A 24199-nucleotide genomic window follows, 5' to 3' on the forward strand; every position below is an offset into this window, starting at 1 on the left:
TTCCTCCGCCGCCACAGGCCCTGAGAGAGTCTAACCTTGGGCAGAAGTGGGCAGATAACTCCTGGAAGCTTCAGGCCACCGAGCCCTGGGGACAGTCGTTACCGCCTTGGCCAGGAGACAGCACAAGGACAATCAGCAGCCAGCAGCCTTCACTCCTTCCTCTGGGCTGATTATGGTTCTTCCCTGACACCCTCCTTCCCCTCCCCCTCCTGCTAGGACCCCTGGGGAGAAGGAGCCAGCACAAACCAACCCAGTTCCTCTCCTGTGATTTGTTCTGAATTTTCAAACAAAGAGTAATTATGACAGCTGTGGAGCAATCAGCATCATTATGCGTGAGGAACAAGAAAGTGAAAGGGAGCCTGGGGACCCTGTGGGGGGGGGGAGGGGAATTCGTCTTCCCTCCTCAAGAACAGGCAACTCCCTCCTCTACCTCCAGCAGCCCCAGCAAACGCCCCAACTTCCTTCGCTAGTGCGTTTCTCACTCTGCCCCCTCCAGGAAGGTGAGCAGAGCCCAAGCCTCTCTGGGAGGCCCAGCAGTGGCTCAGGGTAGGAGGGAAAGAGGAACCTCCTAGGCCAGGATTCTAGGCTGGTCTCCTCTCCACCCCCATGTGTTCCAGAGAGCACCGCAGCGGGCTAATCTGGGCTTTAATCTCAGCTTCCCTACTTCCTGTGACCCTTGAGGAAGTTATTCAATTATTCCGGACCCCCATTTTCTCATCTGCAAAACAGCGCTAGAAACACTAATGGAACTGTTGTGGAAATTAAGTAAACAAGCCCAGAGAGAGTTCATCACAGAGCAGAGCAGACCCCCTTCCCCGTGATCACGACTGCATCTTTTATTGTTATTATTAGCTGGTTCACTGAGTGCCAGCTCATGGCCAGTGCCCTATATCCAGTGTGCTTTGGGAACTCATTAAGACCTCCGCAATCTGCCACGGGTGTGTCAGCATCCTCCTCAGAACTCCAACCGTGACAAAAGCAAAATAGAGACGTACACGTTCGACTAGGAGGGGCACAAGGGATGCTTCCCCACCCCCCCTTCTGAAGTAGCCGGGAATAAGGTTCTTGGCAAAGGCCAGAATTCAGAGAGGCAACGAGCCAGATTTCCGAAATTTCTGACATGGAAGTGGCTGGGCCAAAGCCTGAAGAATAGGAGAGAGAGACAGGGTTGGGAGTCCTGGGTACAGGCTGCCCTGGTTCAGGCAGGGAGAAGAGTTTGCTACCCAGGCAGAAGGACTGAGAAGTCCTTGGGCAGGTCTTGCCCTTGAGACCCCAGTTTTTTTTTTAAATTTTCTGTGTCTGCATGTGCATCTGTATGAGTGTATGCCACACGTGTGTGCCGGTGGCCTCCAGAGGCCAGAAGAGAACAATGGATCCCTTGGAAGTGGGATTACAGATAGGTGTGAGCAGCTGGATGTGGGTGCTGGGAACCGAACTCAGGTTCTCTCCAAGAGCGGCAGCAAACGTTCTCTACCTCTGGGTCATCCTTCCAACTCTGAAGCCTCAGCTGTTAAGTCTATAAAACCAAGTATGGCCACGCACATTTGTAAGCCTTGAGGTCAAGGCCAGCCTGGGCTACTTGGGAAGAAAAAAAAAGGAAAAAGAAAGAAAGGAAAAGGAAAAAGGAGCTAGATTCACTCACAAGTTTTTGCTGGCTACTCAGTGGGCTGAGCATTTTAGGATCTTTTTCTGCAGCATGCCATTCAGGCAAGAGCTACAACTTGGGTCTCTCTCATGGTGGTCTGCCCCTCATCTGCCCCTCCTCTCCGTTTAGGTGGTCTGGTCTCCATCTGCCCACCCCAAGTCCCCAGGGCCTCTTGATAGTCTCCACTCCCTCACATTCCAGTGGCCTTGGGGGCAGCAGCGAGACCAGAAAGTCCAGTTTCTGCCCATTATCAATTGCTAGCATCTCTTTGCAACCCAACACCAGCATTCCAGAGAGCAGCCTAGGGCTGCCCCAGCTCACAGTCAGGGTCAGTGTCCAGCTAAGAGGCGCTAGCTTCTCAGATTCCTCTGGAGAGGCCCTTGCTTATGGGGGAAGCCTGCGGAGTCCTTCTTTTGGGGTCCTCTTTGAGCTTCCCTCTCTTTGGCTCTCTACAGAGGCCTTCTGCTCCCATAGCAGAGGGTTCCCTGGGAGCAGAGCAGGTTAGAGAAATCACTATGGAGGAAGGCAGGCGAAATGGCAGACTAGTAAAGGGAGAAAAAGAACCGGTGAGGAGAAGATAGGGAGAACAGAGCAGAAGAGATTGGTCCCATTATTAAAGGCAAACACCCTAAAAGCTGCTCTGAGGAAGGCAGAGGTGTGTATGGATAGACGTTGTGAGCAGCACAACAGAGACAGAAGAGGCAGTGGGTGCTTGCAAGTCTCTACCCCAAACTCTCTCCTCTGTCTGAACCAGGATATACAATGCCTAGGTTCAATTCACCTGCCCCTCCAGGCCTTCTTCAGGCTTTTCCCCATCTTCTTCGTATGGGACATCAGGTCCAGGAGCCCCTCCTTGTGAAGTGCACAAGCATTCCCCTTCCTGCTCTTTGATAGCAGTAAATATCAGAGTTTTATCAAGTCTTGGGACATGGCAGCAAGCTCAGAAATGAGGTTGGGGGGGGGGCGGTCAGCACATGTCCATAGGCTCACTTAGGATGGCAGGCAGATTTAGGGACCCACAAAATGAATGAAAACTAAAAATTAGATACCTGGGGAGCTACGGCCATGTTCACCGCCTTACAGTCTAAGACCTCACCCTCCAAGCCCTGACCCGTGGTTCACCTGCTTCCTTTGCACTTCGGCCCATCAGGACAGGAAACTATCAACCTTTTATGGGGTCTGCGCCAGCTCCGCAGCCCAGCCAGGCTATGCTGCTCACACGAGGAGGGCGGATAGATGAACCTGCCCCCCCCCCCCCCACGGCTACAGCTAGAGAAATGTAGGGTGTCACAGATTGACACTAGGAGGGCGGAGAGATGAACCTGTCCCCACTCCACGGATACAACTAGAGAAATTTAGGGTGTCACAGATTAGCTGCACACAGGGCAGACATTTTTTGATGGAATTAGTACAGTTTCAACAAGACAGGAGGGAGCTATTGGGTTTGCCATTCTGGGTACCTTTCTGTTCCATTCACTTTTATTAAAGGAGTGTAAAATAACCTTTAAGCTACTGTGCAAAAGTCTCTCTTCAAGACACACACACAAACACACGCACGCGTGCATACACACACACACACACACACACACACACCCCACACACACATACACACACCAGCCTGCAGGGGCTCTGGAGAGGAAAGAGAAAGGCGATACAAGTAGGCCAGGAGTGAAAAAGTCCTTTCTCCCTAGGGGTGGGAAGAGGGCAGAGGGCTAGGGGGGGTTGGGGGCCTGTTTCATTTGCAGGCTGCAAATGCCTCTCCTATTCACGGGCCCACATTCCCAGCCCAGGCGCCTGGCCACTGACAATGCGGGGACAGGAACAGAGAAGATTTGCACATTGTGTTTAAGGGGCCAGCTGGCTGCCTGCGACAGTGGAGCCAAGGTGTGGGAACCAGAAGCACTCAACTTCCACACTCAAGGCCCGCGGGTGGGGTGAGGGGCAGCCCTGAGCCCTGCACAGGGCTGGACGTCTCCCTCTCATCAGGCCAAAGTGCCTGGGCTAGCAGGGCCCCATCCGGCCAGAGAGGAAAGTTCCAGGCTAGAGATCCAAGAGCTACTGGGAGAATTAGGCAATCACACCCGATCTGGTGGGGCAGACAGAGCTTCCAGTTCCTCTAGAGAAGAGCGGACACCCATGATCCTGCCCCATATAAACACAGTGTACTTTCAGGCCCAATCTCCATGCTCGTGGTCTCTGTTCTTTGGAGCTGTGTTATCAGTCCGTCAAATTTAGAAATGGAGAGAGAGAGAGAGAGAGAGAGAGAGAGAGAGAGAGAGAGAGAGAGAAAGGGGAGAGACACGTACTTTGGGTACAGAGGCCACATGCTCATTTAGTTTTTACTCAGGCAGGAGATGTGAGGAAGACAAAAACTGAGAAGCCTTCCAGGAGCTTAAAATCTAGCTGAAGAGACAGATGGAGTGTGTAGCTATAAACCAGTTACTTAACAATGCAAGCAGCCATCACCCAGGGGAAGGACTCTAATCTGAATGCCACAGACCACAATTGTTCCCACCCTAGGAGAAGGAAAATAAATGACTGTAAATTAGATGGCTAGGGAGGAACTGGTAAGGGAAGAAGGGCAAGAATGGGCTGGGGAGAGTTCCAGCAAAGGCAGGTCTGTGAGGACTTTATAGCAGAGATGGGCCTGGGCCACACTCTCAGGGCCTTGTTTGTTCAGGCACACAGGACTCTTGGGTCCCCAAAGGGCCTTTCCACTCTCCTTCCCTTTCTACCACCCCTCAAAGTGGCTCAAGACTGCCAAACAATGGTGCACACGTGGGCTAGGAGACACTCTAGTCAATAAAGTGCTTGCCTTGCCAGCATGAGGACCTGAGTTCAATCCCCAGAACCTGCTTGTAGAAAAACAGACAAACAAAATGAGACATCAGGTGGATACAGGTAGGTCCCCAGCACCCTGGCTAACAGTCTGCTCTACTTTGAGAGCCAAGGTATTGAGAAACTCTGTTTTAAAAACAAGGTGCGCTGGGTGTAGTAGGCCACACCTTTAATCCCAACACTAAGGAAGCAGAGGCAGGTGGGTCTCTATGACTTCAAATCCAATCTGGTTTACACAGTGAGTTCCAGACCAGCCAAGGACACGCAGTGAGACTCTGTCTTAAAAAAACAAAAACAAGGGCTGGAGAGATGGCTCAGCGGTTAAGAGCACTGACTGTTCTTCCAGAGGACCCGAGTTCAAGTCCCAGCAACCACATGGTGGCTCACAACCATCTGTACTTTCTATACATAATAAATAAATAAAATCTTTAAAAAGATGTCATGCCTACAGAATGACACCCAAGAACGCCCTTGGGTTTCTACACTCACACACACGCACGTGCACACACACGTGCACGTGCACAAACACACACCACTGTGAGGCTTGACTGGCAGGTAAAGGGGCTGACCCTCACCCATCTGTCTTGTCATAATGGGATGAACTTCAGCAGGAAACACTTCTACATGTGGACAGTCACCTACCAGTTGGCACTTTGGCTGCAGTGCCTGCTTTCTGCCCTGACAGTAACCAGATGTGTGTTTGAAAAGCAGTTAGGGAGCTAGGTGATGGTGGCCCACGCCTTTTATCCCAGCTCTCAGGAGGCAGAGGCAGGCAGATCTCTGTGAGTTCAAGGCCAGCCTGGTCTACTACAATGTGCATCCCAGGACGTCTAGGATTGTTACGCAGAGAAACCTTGTCCCCAAAAAACAAAACAAAAGACAAACAAACAAAGCAGCGAGGGGCATTTCCTTGGCTCTCCTGAGCTAGGCTGCCCTTCAGGGACAGTAGGCCAGCTTTAGTTCCACACGCTACACCTGGACAATCAACCATCAGGTGACAGAGGCCATCACAGTTACCAGCCACGGTTCTAGGACCCATCTCCCTACCACCTATCACCCTACCTCCCCATCACCTTACTCAGAGCCTTGTAAATGCTCTGAGCTTCCCGCCAAGCGTAGCCCCCCACAGCTCCTGCCCAAACTTCTCCTAGTCCCACCCAAACCTAGCTCCAGATCCACACAACCACCAATCGTGTGGAAAGGGGACCCAGAGCTGCCCCAGCTGCTCTCTCTTGTATGTGCTGAGAGTGATCCCGTTCTCTGAAGCAGGAACTGTAGCTCTGGAGAGAGCAAGGAACTAGAGTTGGCCTTCCTCCTTTGCATACCCACTGTTTTACCTAGGTCCTGATCTCTGATCTTGTTTGTTTTGTTTTGTTTTTGTGTTTTAAGACAGGGTCTTACTGTGTGTCCTTCCTAGGATCGCACCACAGCCAAGACTGGAGTCACAGCTCAGAATAGAAATCGTTCACATTGTGGTTCCTCATCAGTAGCCAAGAGCACTGCCTGTGCTGAACTCTCCATGCACATAGTCCTGAGAAATCTGGGGCTCCAAGAGGTTAAGTGAAGTGCCCAAGGTCCCAAAGGCAGTGGAGAGTGGGGGCCAAGGCCCAAGGCCACCCTGCCCAGATCTGTTTGCTGTACCAGCCCATGTCTGAACTCACTGTTGGGACTGCCCAGCCTGCTTGATAAATATACAGGTGGCATTAGTGGACAATGCCTACCCCTACGCAGGATGCTCACTTGCTTTTCCTAGATGTCAAGCCCTTTAGTCCACTACCTCAAAGAATGTTCCCAAAGCCAGGTACACTGAGCAGATCACAGCCTGTGGCCAGCTGGGGAGACAGTGACTCAAGAGGATTAAGTAACGCTGTGCAGAACTTCTGATCGATGAGAAACAGAGCTGCTTCAAACCTCTGCCCCTGAAGCCTTGGCTCTACGGACTTCACTAGGCCACCCACAGTTTTCCAAACTCTATGACGTGAGCCTGGGTGGCCACGGTGGCCACGCGGCGGCAGCTGGGTGTCAGCAGCACTGACATTCCCTGAACTCTCATTAGACACAGAAATCTGGGCCTTGTCTAGATGTTTAGATTCAAAACCGTATCTCATCAAGATCTCCCCACCCTGGGGGGTTGTCAGGATGGGTTCAGTTTGGGGAATCCTTGAACTTGATCATAGGGTGTTTCTCTTCCATTCCTCCAGGAGCCTGGGACCAAGAGTCAAGGAGGCAGGACTGAGAGGTTCTACCAGAGGACAGAGAGCTTGGAATAGACCCCTTCCTTATCTCTACCACTTGAGCCTCGGCCATCCCCCTCCTTTTGAAACATTTTTATTTTGTGTGTATGGGTGTTTCACCTGCATGTGTGTCTATGCACCATCACGTCTCTGCCTGGTGCCCAAGGAAGCCAGAAGAAAGCATTAGATTTTCTGGGACTGGAGTTACTGATGGTTGTAAGGTGCCACGTGAGTGGTGGGAATTGAACCTGGGTCCTCTGAAAGTGCAACAGGTTCTCTTAACCATTGAGTCATCTCTCCAGCCCTTAAAATCATCCCTTTTTGAAGTAAATCAGCTACAAAAGTCCCATTCAACAAGAGGAAGTCAATGAATGCATGTGTCCCCAATAGGGATAGCAGGGAGTCTCTGGTAGGTAGGCTGGGAAGGGTTCCACAGAGCATGGAGCCCACAGACTCATGGCCTGGAAGATTCCATGGAGCTTTTTCTAGATGAATGCCAACAAGTGAGAAAACCCAGGCTGGGAGTGGAATCAGGTAGTTGGCTTTAGCTGAAGATGACGTTTAAAGCTTTTTGTCTGTGAAGATGACTTTAAACAAACATGGGTTCCTGAGAGATCTCTGTTTGTCAGGAAGTTTAGGATGCATTGGTCCTCGTGACTTTCCTTCAAGAAAAGACAATGCACGTGCTGTGGGCCAGGAGATGGCCAAGGGAACAGGGACTCCATATTAGCAAGTCTGTTTTCAAGTCTCACGCTATGAGCCTGTGAGACAGCAAAGCAGAGTCCAAGAATCCCAAGGTCATGCATAGATCTTAGGACTCAGAGCTGCTGTACCCCAAACTGAAGTTCCAAGGATGTCAGACTGCAGCACAGCCCACCTCTGGAAGAATGTGGTTTAAGGAGCCCGCATGGGACTGATAAATGTTACAGTTGTATACCGTGGTCTTCTTGAGGGACTCCTAATAGTGGGAGCAGGTCCTGTCTGTCTCTTTTGCCGGCTTTTGGGATCCTACTCCTCATACTGGGCTGCCTTGTCCAGTTTTAATACAAGAAGAGGTGCCTAGTCTCATGGCAACTTGATATGCCATGTTTGGTTGATATCCAGCTGCCCACGTGTGAGGACCTGAGTTCCGATCTCCCGAACCAATGTAAAAAAGCTGGGCCTATACCCCCAGGGCTAGGGAGGTGGAAGCAGCAGGATCTTGGGGCATGCTGGCCAGTTGGGTTAGCTAAATCAGTGAGCTTTGAGCTCAATGAGAGACACTATTTTAAAAAGTAAGGCTGCTATTAATTAAGAAGGTCACCTGACATAAGTTTCTGTCCTCCACACATATATGTACATTCCCTCATATGTGCACACACATGAACATGTACACAATACAACACACATACGAAGACACCGAGAGATAGAATCCTTACTCAGTATGTTTAAGTTTCTCCTAGCATGAAAAAAAGAAAAGGGAAACACATCTACCATTTTCCCCTCATACCTCTTCTCTCTCCTTCTGAGGTTTTACCTCCCCAGATCCTTTGCTGGTGATACAAAGACCCAACAGGCCTCTATCTCTCTGCACTAAAGCAGGCCATGACGGTGTAGAAGGACTCATCACCATAGCCCTTACCATCACTGTCACCCCAAAGACTCTGGGTAGCCCTCCTGGGAAGCTGTGGCGTGTGCTCACTGTGGGACTTGTCAGAACATAATCCCTGTACCCACTGGCTCTGCCAAGGATGTGGGCAAGGTCACCCCAGAGCCGAAGGGGATGCTCACTGGCGAGGCCTTCCGTGTTCCTACCCCTGGTGTGTCTGTCGTGGATCTGACATGCCGCCTGGAGAAAGCCGCCAGGTACAATGGCATCCAGAAGATGGTGAAGCAGTGTTCACTAAATGGCATCCTGGGCTACCCTGAGGACCAGGTTGTCCCTCAAGTCTTCAACTGTGCTGCCCACCTTCTGCCTTTGCTGCTGGAGCTGGTGCTGTTCTCAGTAACAACACTGTAAAATCCATTTCCTGCTATGACAATGACAGGGTGGTGGATGACTTCCATGGCCTCCAAGGAGTAAGAAACTTTGGACAATTCACCCCCAAAAGAACAGAGAGAAAGAGAGAGGCCGTCGCTGCTGAGGAGTTCCTCTCCCAATTCAGTTCTGAAGCACGTACTTGAGTATCTATCTCCCCTCACAGTTTCCATTCCAGACCCACAGAAGAAGGGGGAGGAGCTTAGGGAGCACTGTTCTCTTGAACACCATCAATAAGTTCATTGCACTTGCCGAAATAAATAAAATAAAACAGAACAGAACAGGGAGGTGGGCAGTGTTTTCCTGGGCAGTTCCTCTCAGTCTCCTTCTTCCCCCCTTTCCTCATTCATCCTTAGTCAAGCCCAGACTCCAGGTCTTCCCCTGGATCCCACCCTCTACTCACACACCCGGCCATCTGCTCAGAGGCTGTACCAGTCTCTCTTGCCTGGTGGAGAGGGCCAGGGCCAGGGGTGGCTGAGCCAAAAGTGATTCCCATCTCCAAGTCCAGGGCTGCTTCCCAGCAAGCTCCATATGGGGGCCTGGATCGGCCTTCCTCAGAACAAAGGGGCATCTTCAGCCCAGCACGAGGGCTCCTGCCTGGAACAATCCATCACTCACCAGCCTGTTCACAGTCACAGTTGCAAATGTCCCCTGAGCCAGGAAGGAACTTGTCAGCTTTCACAGGAAAGGAGGCAGCATGCCATAGGAGTTAAGTGGGAGGATAGAGAGTTCAGGTTGCCCAGGCTGCAGCCTGGCTCTTCTGCCTCCCAGAATGTCACTACCAAATCCCATCCTCCTCCAGGCCCAGCTTTCTCATCTCTAAAAGGGGGGTTTTAGTGAATGTCTCCCTCAGTCGTTGTGATGAATCAATGAAATAAGTCGCATAAGGAATTTTGGGTGTTCATCGTCCACCCAGTACTGAATAAATGCTGGCTAGCATTTGACCAAAGTCAAAGCAGTGTTTTTAAGTTGTTTCCCTGAAGTACAGAAATTTAGGATGGAGAACACTGTCCACTGGCCTCTCAACCCTTGCCATTTCTCAAGAGGAGTGTCATTTTTTTCTCCTTCTTTCCTTTCTTTCTCTTCCTCCTCCAATACCCCCCCCCCCCATTGTTTGAGACAGGGTTTCTCTGTGTAAGAGTCCTGACTGTCCTGGAACTCATTTTGTAGGTCAGATTGGCCTCAAACTCAGAGATCCACCTTTTTCTGCCTCCCAAGTGCTGGGATTAAAGGCATGTGCCACCACCGCTTGGCTATTCTCTTCTCTTTTTAACATTTATTTATTGTGTGTGTGTATGTATGTTCAAGTGGAGCATGTGTGTGTGTTTGTGTGTGTGTGTGCGTGCACGCACGCATGCATGCACCAGAGATCAACCTTAAGTATATTCCTCAGCAATGCTGTCCACCTTGTTTTTTTGAGGCAAGGTTTCTCATTGGCACCTAAGGCTTACCAACTCAACTGAGCTGGCTGGGCAGTGAGATTCAGGGCTCCTCCTTGTGGTGATATTTTGTTTGTGCTATAACAAATAAAGCTTGCCTGACATCATAGTGGGGAGGTAGCCACTAGTTAGCCATAGAGGCCAGGCAGTAGTGGTACACACTTTTAATCCCAGCACTCAGGAGACAGAGGCAAACAGATTTCTGTGAGTTCAAGACCACCCTGGGCTACACAAGAACAATCCAATCTAAAAGAGAATCAGAGCCAGGCGGTGGTGGCTCACACCTTAAATCCCAATATTTAGGAGTCACATGCCTTTAATCCCAGCACCAGGGAGGTGGAGACAGGAAAGGATATGGCTGGGCAGAGAGAGGGATATAAAGCAGGTGGAGACAGGAGCTCACGGCATTCAGTCAGAGGATTCGCTAGAGGTAAGAAATAGTGGCTGGCTACTCTGCTTCGCTGATCTTTCAGCATTTACCCCTATATCTGACCAGGAGGTTTTATTATTAAAACCACTTAGCGTCCGTACTACACCCCCTATCTTCCCTTCCCCAGCTAGAACTACAGGCTGCTTCTGACAAGGGTTCCAGGGACCAAACTCAGGCCCTCTTGCTTGTGTGGCAAATGCTTTGTGATTCACTGTTTCCCCAGCACCATCTACCACATATTTTTGTTGTTGTTTTGTTCTTAAAGAAAATTGTTGACAGGTTTGAGAACCCTATTACTGGCATAGTGAAGACTTATCCTACTCAAAATGTTTCAAAAATTAATCTATAGCTAAAAATTTCATGTTATTAAAATGACTCTTTAAAAATCTAAGTACCCCACAAAATAAGGCAGATTATTCTATGTTTATACCCCAGAACACACTCAATGGACCAGGATGCTCCTGGCACGACACACAGCTTGAGAAGCTGAATGAAGACATGGGTGAGGCCCCACCAACAGCCTATGAGTCTCTGACTACAGTCTCGTCAGTTTACATTCGAGTCACTAAAAAGAGCACATGACATAACTGTCATTTCCATGCAAAGACACCCCTGTGCCACCAGCCAACTGAAAATCTGTTCTTCTGAGCTTCACAAAATGGGTCTCCCCCCGCACCCACACACACTGGTCACCAGGCTGGTTTATGTCAAGGGGAAAAAGCGGTATCTACTTACTTGCAGCCTGGATACGGGCCTTCCGACTGACCAGCAGCCCAAAGCGGTTCTGAGCCACGCACTCATAGTCCCCCTCGTCTGAAGGGCCACCTTCGTGGCCCAGCCTGAAGCAGTGGATCAGCAAGGACCCATTGGCCAGGAGGGTAGAGTGGGTGCCCTCAGGCAGCTCTGCTCCATTCTTCCTCCAGGAGACCTGCACTGGAGGGGTCCCCTCCACCCTGCAGCCCAGCACTATGGGCTGTCCAGGGACTGCAATATCATCATTTGGCTCCACAGCAAATGCCAGTTCAGCGGAGTGGCCCAGACCTGCGTCAGGGAAGGGGACATGGAAGGAAAGGAGATGTTAGCATGGAATGTATGTACAGCCAGGAAGAATTCCATACACAGAGATTTCAAATTTTATGGTTCTATGTACCCATCACATCCCTGTGATGTATCTTTGGGCTTAATAGAAATCCCTATTATACACAGAACTTTTATGTTTACAAAATGCCATCCTGTGTATTTTACTCAATTCCAACCACTGCAGAAAAGTGAACGCCATTTGTATCACTCTTTCTTTCACAGATAAGAAAATTGGAACCTAGATGTCAGGTGACTTGCCCAGGGCCTCACAATTGGTCATTGCAAATCTGAGTCTTGGAGGACTGGAGAGATGGCTCTGTGGCTAAAAGCACTGGCTTCTCTTCCAGAGGACTCATGTTCATTTTCCTGCACCCACATGGGGACACAACAACCACCTGCATCCAGCCCTGGTGATCTAACGCCCTCTTCTGGCCTCCATGTGACCCGGGCACAGAGGAAATGCACAGACATGCATACAAGCAAAACACCCATACACACAAACTAAACTTAAAAAAAAATTAGAGTCTCAGCTGGGCAGCGGTAGCATGTCTTTAATCCCAATACCCACCATCAATCCTAGCACTCAGGAGGCAGAGGCAGAGGCAGGTGGGTCTCTGAGTTTGAGGCCAAACTGATCTACAGAGTGAGTTCCAGGACGGCCAGGGCTACACAGAGAAACCCTGCCCCCAACCCCCAAAATAAAACCGAATCAGAGTCTCCAAAACAAGACTGCTCCTAACACTCTGCTGCTGCTTTTGGCACCGCCCAGCACAGGCACCGAACCCGCACAGACTTTCCCATGTATCCTGGCGGACCCTCATCAACTATTTAAATGTGACGTAATTAAAAGGAGAGCGCCGAGGAAAATTAAAATCGCTCAAGCAATGCAAAGGACTGGGAATGTTGGTAGAGTGTTTGCCTAGCACACAAAATACGTCGGTCCCCAGCACTGAAATCCAACATGGTTGCCTGTAATCCCAGAGTTGGTAAGGTGGAGGCGCGCGGCTGATCAGTTAATCAGGGAGGCATTCTGGCCATCCACATACAAGGGTGACAAAGATTCCCCCTTACTGTGAATTTAAAAAAAAAGGGGGGGGGGGAGAAAAAAGTTAAGCCTGGTGTGGTGGTGCATACCCTTAGTCCCAACACTCAGGAGGCAGAGGCCAGTAGATCTCTGAGTTGGAAGCCGGCCAGGTCTACAGAGTGAGTTGGGAGTTCCAGGTCACCCAGAACTACACAGGGAAACCCTGTCTCGAAGAAAAACCAAACTAAATCAAACCTAAAAAATGGAGCAAGATAGTAATAAATCAGGTTTCCATTTAAATGCTGGCAAAACTATCAGAGACCTGGTCCTCCAGGGCCTGGTTGGGAGCAGTATTCAGGTATGGACTCAGTATTCAGGGTACAGGTTAGACTATGTGTGACCTGTGCTGTTTCCCGTAAGGGTAACCCAGGCCCTGGGTGTTGGTCCTTTGGCCTTTGTTATAATGAGAGATCAGAAATAATAAACATGAATTTAGATTTCCTAAATTTAGCAGAAAGTGTGTATGTGTGTGTCTATAATTTTCACTCCCAGGTAACTTCACTGCTCTAACAGGATAAAAAGGAGCATGTGAGCGTGTGTGTGTGTGTGTGTGTGTGTGTGTGTGTGAGTGATCGTGACTAGGAGTGAATCAGGGCCCAGGCAAAAGGAATAAGCACTCATATCCCACGGGTGACAGGCAATCTCTCCTGCAAGCAATTTACAAGATCAGCTATGACTTCACTCCAAGAGGAATAAGCTCTCCGTGTCTAAAAGGGCGGGCATAGAGCCCCCTCCTCACATTTCCAGGCCTTGTGATCCTGGACCTGGATGCTCTCTAACAGATCCAAGCCCTTCGCTGATGAGCGAGACCTAGTCTTGGGGCGGGGCAGGGGTGCCTAGGCATTGCCTCCTTTCTAGGATAAGGACACTTTAAGACCTTTGATGCTCACACTCTTCCGATACCTCGCATCCTTCACACATCCTAAGTTTGAGCCGCCTCCGCCTCCAAGTCAACCCCGCTGAAGCCATAGGGGATAAAGTTTCTTCTGGGTGCAGATGCAATATTTTGCTTTTGGGGAGGGAGAGACTAGTTCAAATGTGTGTCTGCGATGAACTTGAAAAAGAGAAGGACCTAGATTTACACCCTTCTTGGGTGAAATGAATCTAGGAAGCGGACGGGTGGCCCCACAAACCCAGGGAAGGACTCCTAGAAAGCTCCCTTGGGGAAGGGCGGGGCCCTGGGCAGTGAGGCTGGCAGGCGCTTGCCCTGGGCGACATCAACTCTCCGGCGGCTCTCCGGGCTCTTGGTAGTGTCACCTTCCCCGCCCACCGGGAATCTTTCTTTCCTCTTCCTCGTACACTCCCGGACCTAGTACCAGCTCTTAACACTGGTGTGTATGTGGGGTGGGAGTGGGTGGGAGATGATGCCTTCTCAGTCCCGTGCAGGCGCGCCCCCATCCCCGGACCCGGATCTGCCGCTTCCGGCTTCAGTTGCCTGGGGCTACTGAGGGTACTCCAGCTCAGCTCTGCACACCCAAGCTCTCCCTCCTTAGTTGGAACTCGTCCGCTCATTTTCCTCCGGCTGGTTTCCTTCAGTCCCCAAAGCCAGCCTGTCTCCCCAACTCCCGCTTTGCCGCGCTCTCAGCTCCTCCGACCAGAATCTGGGTCCAGCCCTGGACTTAGCCTGAGGCCCAGGGAACCGACCCCCGACTCCTCTCCCGAGACTCTGCGCCCCCCGCCGCCCCCTGCCCAACAACCCTCCCAACCACAGGTAGCCTTGCCAGAGTGGCTCTCCCCGTGCCCGCAGCGCGCTGTCCCGCCTGGTCTCGCCAGCACGCGCTCCTATCGCAGGTCTGCGAGGTGTCCCGGGGTCCGCCCCTCTCGCCTGGTTCTGAGCCCCAGCTCACCCCGGCTTGGTGCGGGCAGCGGCAGCAGTAGCAGCAGCGGCAGCAACGGCAGCAGGAGCCGGGGCCGGCGCAGCTCGGGCGGGCGGCGCGGGGACGCGGTGCGCGGCGCAGCCATGGGGCTCTCGGTCCGCTGGGCTCGGCGACGCGCGGCGCTACCCAGGGTGGGGGCCTCTCGCAGGCTCACAGAGTCCCGCGGGGCCGGCGCCGAGGCCGGGGCCGGGGCTCGGGCCGGGGCCGAGCCCGGGCGGCGGGAGGCTGGGGCCGCATGCTGGCCTTAGCGGGGAGCGGGGATCAGGGAGAGCGCCGCTTGCGCCATCTTGCACCCACCGCGGCGATCTGTCAGCCGCGCCCGGGGTGCGCGCTCCGCTCTCCGCCCGCGCCCGCACCGCCCTCCTCCTCTGCCCGCCGCCCCCCCTCTTCTCCCCTCCCCCAGCCCCCTCTCCCCGGAGGCCGGGTCTGGGGAACAAAAGAGCCGGCGAGCGCTTTAAGCTGCCGGACATTCCCGGCTGCGCGGCGGACGCGCCCCCTGCGCTTTGAACTGCAGCGGGAATAGCCGGCGCCGACCCAGGCTGCAACCGGGTGTCCGCTCCTCGTGGCCGGTCCGGACTTTAGGATCTGGGAAAGTGAACACTTATAAGAGAGGGTCCGGGATGCGGAAAAACACGAAAAGCTGAGGGGTTTGCTCTCATCCACTTTCTCTGAGGTGCCTGCCCTGTTCCACAATGTCCAACTCTGTTTTAAAGACAATTTTCTTAAAACTGTTCAAAGTTGTTAGAAATTTGGTATTCCCTAGGTTCCCAGTCCTGTCCGAGGGAACGGGTCGTGTCACTACAAGACTGGACTCTCTAGACTGAGGAGTTAGGACACTCCTAAAGATGATCTGGAAAGAGCAACACCAATACGACAATAAGAGCCCGATAGAAACCCGAGACCCCGCCCGGTTCTGCCGGCTGATCAGCCCAGTCATTCTCACTGAGTTCGTCTGAAACCTGAAGACAATAGTATCTCCCCTCAACTTTTCAGATGTTTAAAAGCCAAGGTCCAGAAAATGACCTGGTAACTGGGTAAGAACCCTGGAAGTTACAATCGCCAGGACCATCTCTGTGCCTTATCTGATGTTTCGCCTATGGGGATGCAACTCTTAAGAGAGACACTTATGTTACCCTACAAGGACCTTGAATCTTGGCCTCTTACTACTCTACACGACCATCCCATCCATCGGGTCCATCTTGGTGGGTGTGTCCATCCAAAGTAAATCCTGGAGGCTAGAGCCTTAAAGTTGGCAGCGCATGCTTCACGAAGGTGCTCTGACTTGACTGGAGTGGTCGGAGTGTATCGAGTCTCTCTCACCTCTGCTAGCAGAGCTTGGCCTGAGTTCACTTCGTCTCTCTCTCGCGGAGGCTGACATTGGACTCTTTAATCCCCCTCCCTCCACAGTGCTAGGATTAGGAGCACGTGCCACCAAGCTGTGGTACAGGTGGGTAAAGCAGTGCAGGCTTGGGGCCAATGAGATGGTTCAGGAGGGAAGGGCACCAGTGGCCAAGTCTGACCGACCAGCTGAGTTCCATCCCTGGCACCTACATGGTTGAAGGAAAAACTGACACCCAGGGCAAACTGTCCTCTGACAGCCGGCCACACTTGCTCTGTGGCACATGTACAGACCACACACACACACACACACACACACACACACACACGATAAATAAATAAAATATGCTAAAATTTTCATATTTAAAAGACGTTCAGAAGAGCTGGACATAGTGGCTCACATCTTTAATCCCAGTACTTGGGGGCCAGAGGCAGGTGGATCTCTGTGAGTTCAAGGCCAGCCTGGTCTAGCGAGTTCCAAGACAGCCAGAGCTACATAGTGAAACCCTGGCTAAAAACAAATACAAACCCTTCAGATCTCTAGAAACCAGTTGCCTGCACACAGACAAATCTGCATTATCATAAGGCTAAAATGATAGTCTGGAGTCATGTGAGCAGTGGAGAGATTCAAAAGCAGGGACCCAGGTCTGCCATTGCCATAAAAGGATTCTCTGAGGAAGGGCCGGGGTGAGGCCTCCACAGACAACAGGGAAGATAGTATTGGAGGAGGGGCCTCTCTGGGGTCTAAAGTCCCGGAATGCCCTCCTGCAGGCCTTGAATCATCAACCACCCCTTCTTGGCGTGTTCGGGACTCCAGAGAGGTCAAATTGGTGTCCTGAATTGCTGTCATTTTAAATTCATCTTGACAAGTGTTTAATTTTTCTTTATCGCAACCCTTGGTCTGAGAGTGATATGCAAATAGTGGCTATTCTGCTGCATGCACAATGTGTAGTATCTCTCTGTGGGATCTGTCAATTAACTCTGAGCCTGGCCCACCACTCACTTTGGGGGTGGTCCCGGGCATGACAGCCTTTGCTGGCTCCTGATTCCTTCCAGTGGGGGGAAAACCACTTTAGAGCCTCCTTAAAGATTTCAGTAAAGGGCAGCTGTCACAATTTGTGAGACCGTGTATACCTTTGAGTTCTTGGATAGTAAGATATTTGTGAAGATGAGTATGTAGCAGTGGTGAGCCAAAGAGTGCATTGCTAGCAGGTGCATCCCAGGAGAGTTAGGAGCGGGGCTCGACGCATCTGTGGGCCACAATGTAGGTCACAATCTTCCAACCTCTCCCTGCACAGGCATGCACGAGGTGCATGTGTGTTCACGCAGGCAAACACTCGTGACACATGCTAGGTGTGCTCATTCTCAACCACACAATGACATTTTCAGCCCCCTTGTCTTAACTTGAAATTTGAAAAAAAAATCATGTTTGTATATATGTATCTATGAGAATATATGCTTGTGTGTGTGTGTGTGTGTGTGTGTGTGTGTGTGGTTTCCTAAGTGCCCATTGAGTGGGAAAGAGGCTCCAGATTTTTTTTTTCTTGGACCCATCTTCCCTCTAAAAATTTACCATTTCCCATCCTGGCAGGAAATAAACTTCCTAGGCCAGGAAGACTGAGGAAACCCTAGTCATTTGGTTCCGTGAAGAACTATCATGAGGCTGAAGGATGGTTCAGCGCTTAAGAGTGCTCACTGGGCCAGGCGGTGGTGGAGCACACCTTTAATCCCAGCACTCAGGAGGCAGGGGCAGGTGGATTTCTGTGAGTTTGAGGCCAGCCTGGTCTACAGAGCTAGTTCCAGGATAAGCTCCAAAGCTACACAGAGAAACCCCGTCTCGAAAAAAACAAAACAAAAGAGTGCTCACTGCTCTTGCAGAGGACCCTTGCTTGGCTCTCAGTGCCCATACTGGATGGTTTACAGCTCCTGGAAGGTCCGGTTCCAGGGACTCTGAAGCACTCTGGCCTCCGTAAGCATCTGCATACGTGTGGTACACATACAATTACACATGTGTGTCCTGAGTGCGCACACAGACACAAGTCTTTAAGGAAATGTTTTTTAAAAAAGAGAGCAACATGTCTGGAAAATAGTTTATTAATTCATTATAGGGACAGATATATGATCAACGCCTTAGTGTAACACTAAAGAATATCATATTTGTAAGAGGAAACATGATGCTGGAAATGCAATTAAATAATACAGCATAAGCCAAGCATGGGTAAATAAGTGAGCATGTCAGTACTGAGTACACTTGTCATGCTTCGAGAAAAGGAAGATTTTCAAATGAGACTCAAGAATTTAAGGCATCCATGGCAAGCGACAAAAGGATTAATACCCTGTAAAAGGCCAATAGACTCTTTTCTAATAAAACCTGCTGCTGCAAAGCCGCAGATGGAGCGCTCCCCGGTTCCTCGGAGCCCGAATCATATATAATGCTCGTGCGTAACGGCTACTTTCTTATCAACTGTGAGTTATAGGCAGATACCAGATTTATTACTTATTTGCTTTTGAGAAACAATTTTCCACCCAACCTAATGGGTTATAAATTGTCTCATTTGCAGCTATTTAATTTAAACCAGAACCTCAGTGCCTGTTAAACAAGAACATGAGAAATGACTATGTGGTGTAATGCTAAGAGCCTACTGTTAAAACAGCTATTTCATTCAAGGCAAGGGGGAAAAAAAATCTAACCAACAAAATAAAATGAGACTTTTGACCTTCAGAGCAGTGAAGAAACACACAGTGGTGTTGGCCATGGCCACTCTGAATGCTAGAGAAGTAGTTCAAGTGACAATCCCGTCTTTAACGAGACGCGAAACCCACATTAATAATCTTTAGTGTTATCATAGGCTGGCTGAAGAGGGGAGGAGGAGGAAATGTAGGTGAGGTGTCAAACGTGAGTGACACACGAGGGTAATAAACACAGATGCTTTCAGGGGCTGCGGAGGCTGCAACTCTGCTGAAAGACATTAAAAAAAAAAAAGGAAAGATACACTGGTTATTTCTAATTTGGCCCAGAAGCCAGAGTTAACGCTTGGTATGCCAGCCGGTGAGAGAGCAAAGGTCCCACATGCTGCACCCCTGGAGAATGACTAAGGTGAGACATCAAACAGATGGCATGGCTTTCGTGACACAGGAGGTACAAGTCAGGCTTGTCCCTTTGTGGGAAGATGATCTCAGGATTCCATTTAACAAAACGAGCCAGCCACCCTTTTCCTGTGCAGGGACATCCCTTCTAGCATCTTGGAGGAAACTCCTTTCCCACTCCGAATCCACTCAAGTTCAAGGTTTAGGGAGCTGAGCTACTGCTGCTCACTTAACTCAGCTACCCTCATCCCCTCCAGCCTCAGCCAGAACTGGAAACTGCGTGGCAAAAACGCACACCCATTTTTCTGTGCAGATGGGTGGCGGTCATTTTGCTCAGCCACTGGGTTTCAGTCCCTACCCCTTCTGCAGCTTCCCTGGTACAGCCGGATTCATCACTTCCATAGAAAACCTACCCATCTCAATCCCAAGGAGAAGGGGACCAGGGAAGCCAAAAGGTCTTTCCCAAATCTACCCTGAGTGGATCATTCGCCTGGAAAGGGTGTTGGCAGGGAGCCGTGGGGACCCAGGGGTCACACTATGGTCTGAAACAGACATGAGGTAGTCATGTTGTTAGGGAAGGGTGCATAGGTTGAAGCCAGGGGCGAGAAACAGGACACAATGACAAGCATGGGAGACACAGAGACAGGGAAAGAGCAGTGAGAAGATGAGAGGCATCACAGGAAAGAGAAGGGCCCTGGGATAAGAGAGCAAGGCAACAAGAGACAGATCACTAGAACAATGAAGGGGCACAAAAGAGGGGATGGGGAGAAAGATTTTCCAAACCAGGCACTTCCCATATTACAAAATTAGGTGCAGGGTTGCTCCAGGGAGAGGGGGGCTGAGCTGGGCTCCCCCAGCCTTCTGGGCCTTAGGAGGCCAGGGGGATGACGGCCATGCAGCTGCAATGTGGGCCTGCAGAGTTGACAGGCCCTCAGCTCAGCCCAGCTGACGGCAGAGGGGCTGGGGCTGTCTTCGTAGACACGGCATTGGAGACACTCTCAGAGTGTAATAGAAGGCTGGGTGACAACGCTATGGCTCAAAGAGCTGGCACTGATCCCTGTTACACCATCCTGCCATGGAGGATCCATTAGGCCACGGTGACCGCTACATAGGGTGAGGTTTCCCAGCTCAACCAGCGCACACACGGGACTTCACACATGTCTAGCCAATGGAGCTGGTCTCAAGTCCCTCCAGCATCCCGTATGTGGAGAACATGGAGGAGTAAAGATCTCCCCCATCCCAGCCAAAGGATCCTAAGAGGCTCCAAAAGGCTTGTCGCTAGTACGCACAAGTGGCCATGCATGTCACGATCCTGAGCCACACCAGCCTTTGCTCAGGGAAGCTGAGCAGAGGTGACAGGAGCCCTGGGGAGGCTTGGGCTGACCGAGAGAGGACACAGGGCTTTGGGCTGACAGCTTTTTCCAGGAGCCTCCTCTAGAGAGGTGCTGGGCTGGAGGTCTGGGCAGGAGCAGGAGGCACTGGCTGCCTCTGGCAAGCAGGTGAGCCTCTCTGGCCCACTGGTTGCCTCTTCGCACCCTTCCAGCTCCCCGCCCAGCCAGTCTGTTCCTTGAGACAGATCCACAACCCCTGAGGTGGAAGGCAAAGCCTCTGTAGGCAGGGGTTCCTCAGGCTCCAGGTCTGGGAGGTGGAAGTCAGGACTTCCTTTGGATGCACCAAAGTCGGAGTGGACAATGACCTCAGCCTCCACCTGATTCCTGCAGGCTGGGGGCGGCTTCTTCCTCCCGTTGCTCTGGCAGAGCAGAGAACAGAAGTCCAGGTGAACATCACTGAGAATGGTTATCAGAAAAATGGCCAACATATGCCAGATGGAGGAAGGCTGACTCTCCATAGATAATATACCAAGGACTGTCCCACCTGACATGATGCTCAGCCCCTGGCAAAGGCAGGGAATGAGAATGCCACCCATTCTGAGGGGTATCTGAGGGGTCACTCAGTTCCAGGTGAAGAAGGAACTGCCCTCAAACTGGACTTCCTGTCACCCACTCCCCTTTGGAAGCTACACGGCCTCCTGAATACATCACTCCCTGGAAAAGCATGGGGGGCCCTTCCCTCCTGCCTTCCCCTTCCTCTCAGGACACGGACCTTTATGGCATCATACACCAGAGCCTGCAGCAACAGCGTCTGCCCAGTTCCAGCTGGAGGCAGCAGGGCACGGGTCAGAGCAGGCCTAGGACCACTCCCCTGGGGCAGCTCACAGCCTGCCCAGGAGCCTGTCCAGCTCAGGCCACCTGGTTGAGCCCAGGAGATCTGCAAAGAAGGAAGATGACAAATGATGGTCCAGGCCTGTGGACCCCTACTATCTCCAGACAGGACCCATGCTAAAACCTCTCCCCTAGGCAGGGGTGAGCACTGGGTTGGGAGATAGGAAGGGCAGAATCATAACCCTAACGACACTTGACATGCAAAGCCCGAGGCTCCCAAGCCTGGTGGACTCTTCCTCATTGCAAAGGAAGGGTGAGAGATGGGAAGACTGACTGTCTTCTTGGTCAGGGTGTCTCACCACTGCAGCTCCCAGGGGACCTGGCCTATGGGGTCTTACATTATCCTGGGTCCAGTCCTACTTGGCCACAGCCTAAGTGATCAGGGAAGTGAGATCTGGGTGCTCCCAGGTGTAAGGCTGGCTACCCTTATCCAAGGGATAAGGAACCCCACACAGGCTTCCCTAGCTGGCCCAGGGCCTGGAGTATGTCTCACGGTCAGAAGTTGTGCTCTGTCGCCCCCTGGTGTTTAGTTTGGGAATGGGTTCGTGTAGGACTCAATCTCACCTTTCTCTTGGAGTGGCCCCGGCAATCTGAAACACTGCCACCCATAAGGCTGTGCACTTCAGCCTTGTCTTCCACATCCGAGGGCGGTGGGGACCAGTCCTGAGGGCGGGGGTGCACGAGGGACTCCAGCTCATGGGCAGAAGGGAGACTGGGGGGCCCAAGTCGAGCTCTGGAGTACAGTGCTGGATTCCCAGAGGTGGCTGTGGAGGACAGCCCTGGGAGGGCTTCCCTGCAACAAGAACAAAGTTATGAGCCAGACAAGAGTGGATTTGGTTTCCAGGTGTGGCATGTGCAACCAGGAAGGGAGGAATACTGTCCGTCCAGCCTGACCCCTCAAATGGCACCCTTCCTCATATGGAGAGGTTGGGCTTCTTCATCCACGCTGCTGGGGGCTACGAAGGAAGCACACAGGGTGGCTCCGCCTGCTTTTACCGAGGTGGGGAGACTGGGGCTCCCCTAAGTTCATTTCACATTCTCATGAGAACAACGCCTCAATTGTTCATCTCGGAATACTAATAAATCCATTACTGATCTGTTTTTCTGCAGGGCCTCACATAGGCTGGGCAAACGCCGCCCTGAATCCACACCTCCTCCATAGCCCTAACTTTAACAGGCTCCATGTGCCGCAGGGAAGTATACACTCCTTTGTCCACTCTGCATCTCTCCTGGAAACCCTTTCAGTCCCGATGGTTCCCTGGTTCACCTGTGGGAGCTCCGTCGGAGGCCGGCACACATGCAAGCCAGGAGGCAGAGCAGGCCCAGGCAGACGCCCACGATGATGCCTGTGACTGAGTGTACATCCAAGGAGTCTGGTGGGGAGGACAGAAGGACACAGTGTTCGTAAATCCAGGAGGGGAGGGGCTTCTGCAGAAGATGGCTAGCCTCAGTCCCACCCTTTGGGGACACCCCTCTCTTCTTCTCTTTTGGTTTTGTTTTTTGAGATGAGGTTTCTCTGTGTAGCCTGGCTGTCCTGGAATGCACTCTGTGGACCAGGCTGGCCTCAAACTCAGCGATCTACCTGCCTTTGCCTCTGGAGAGCTGGGATCAAAGGTGTGTGCCAGCATACCTGTCTTGGAAGCGCCCTCTCTTCTGACTGGAGTATAGAAGGTTACAGAACCTCATTAGGCCTCACACTAAGCCCACCATGGTCTTCCCTGGTATACATCACTTGTTTCTACTTGGAAAACTGGACTTTACAGAATCAGTTTTTCAGTGGCGTATTCTCCCACCTGCCAACAAGGGCTTTCATGGTGTATACATGTATAACGTAGGAGGGCTAGGTGTGGTGTGTATACATGTGTTTCTGTAATGTATGTGGATGTTCATGTGGGGGGTGCTGTGTCCTGTGGAAGTCAGAGGTCCACATCAAAAGATTTCCTCAACCTCTCTCAGTCCCAGAGATCATCCAGTCTCTACTTCCTCAGCACTGGGGTATAGTGGAAATGGCCGTGTCTACCTTTTACACGGGTGCTGAGCATTTGAACTCGGGTCCTGTTGCTCATATGGCAGCATTTTACCAACTGAGCATCTCCTCAGTCCTATGTGTGCTTAATACTCTATTCATATTTGTAACAACTTTCAATAGCGGCCCTGGGCTCTCACGTTTATCTTAATTGAAAGCTGTGAGTTCCCGTCCAGCTTGCTGCCCACTTCCCCTTCACAGAGCTCCCAGAAAACCATCTCTCTGACAGCCTCTGACCACGACAGCCCCTCTACCAAGCTGCCACTGTCTCACCCACCCTCCACCCCCAAGGACTCCAAAGTCGAAGGAGTATAGTTTCCAAAAGCAGGGCCTTAGGAGCCAATCCAGGGGTCTTAGGGCCCCAGGGTGCCCCAAAGGCCTCCTCCCTCCTCCCTGGTACCTGAGAATGTCTCCTGGAGAGTGATCACATCCTGTAAGCGGGAGAAGGGGCCAGGCCCCACCTCTGTGCGGGCCCCCATCTTAAAGAAGTACCGGGTGTCACTCTCGAGGCCGTGCACTTCTGCACTGAAGATGTTTCCTAGGGTGGGGGTGGGGAGCAGGGGGGCAGGCAGAAGGCAGGGGCAGGAGGCAGAAGTACCACTGACTTGGCACCCGGACAGTAGCTTTTGCCTCTAACCCCAGAAGCCCCCAGGACGTCCTAATGACTAACTCGGTCACCTGGGAGAGGGGAAGGACACTCTTACCCTCTGTGGTGAGCAGCGTCCACTGATGCTCAGGCTGAGTGTGGTTGTTGCTGTAGAGAATTAGATACTCCACGATCTCACCATTGGGCTCTGTTGGGGGACACCAGTGTAGCCGAACAGTGGATGGTGTCAGGGGACTCAGGCGTAGGTCAGAGGGGGGTGTCGAAGGCCCTGCAGT

At 51.7% G+C, this 24199-nt stretch overlaps 2 protein-coding genes across 5 annotated transcripts in view; both read right to left on the minus strand.

Moving 5' to 3' along the window:
- Igdcc3 (immunoglobulin superfamily DCC subclass member 3) overlaps positions 1–14920 on the minus strand; it is a 43714-nt gene extending 28794 nt beyond the window's left edge. Inside the window, exons 1-2 of the mRNA XM_041679676.1 lie at positions 14615–14920; positions 11339–11644 (exon numbers count right to left, since the gene is read on the minus strand). Coding sequence (XP_041535610.1) covers positions 11339–11644; positions 14615–14729 — 421 coding nt within the window. The 5' untranslated portion in view covers positions 14730–14920. The remainder of the gene's footprint in view (positions 1–11338; positions 11645–14614) is intronic.
- Positions 14921–18067: 3147 nt separating this feature from the next.
- Igdcc4 (immunoglobulin superfamily DCC subclass member 4) overlaps positions 18068–24199 on the minus strand; it is a 35467-nt gene continuing 29335 nt past the window's right edge. For all 4 annotated transcript variants that reach the window (XM_041679325.1, XM_041679326.1, XM_041679324.1 and 1 more), the window contains 6 exons: positions 24022–24192; positions 23718–23855; positions 22559–22664; positions 21856–22084; positions 21173–21337; positions 18068–20819 (listed from right to left, as the gene is read on the minus strand). In XM_041679325.1, the coding sequence (XP_041535259.1) occupies positions 20403–20819; positions 21173–21337; positions 21856–22084; positions 22559–22664; positions 23718–23855; positions 24022–24192 (1226 nt within the window). In that variant the 3' untranslated portion in view covers positions 18068–20402. The remainder of the gene's footprint in view (positions 20820–21172; positions 21338–21855; positions 22085–22558; positions 22665–23717; positions 23856–24021; positions 24193–24199) is intronic.

The sequence above is a fragment of the Microtus oregoni genome, unplaced genomic scaffold, assembly GCF_018167655.1.
Source record: "Microtus oregoni isolate MIOR12 unplaced genomic scaffold, Mior012 000032F_ref0000030, whole genome shotgun sequence".
Lineage (NCBI taxonomy): Eukaryota > Metazoa > Chordata > Mammalia > Rodentia > Cricetidae > Microtus > Microtus oregoni.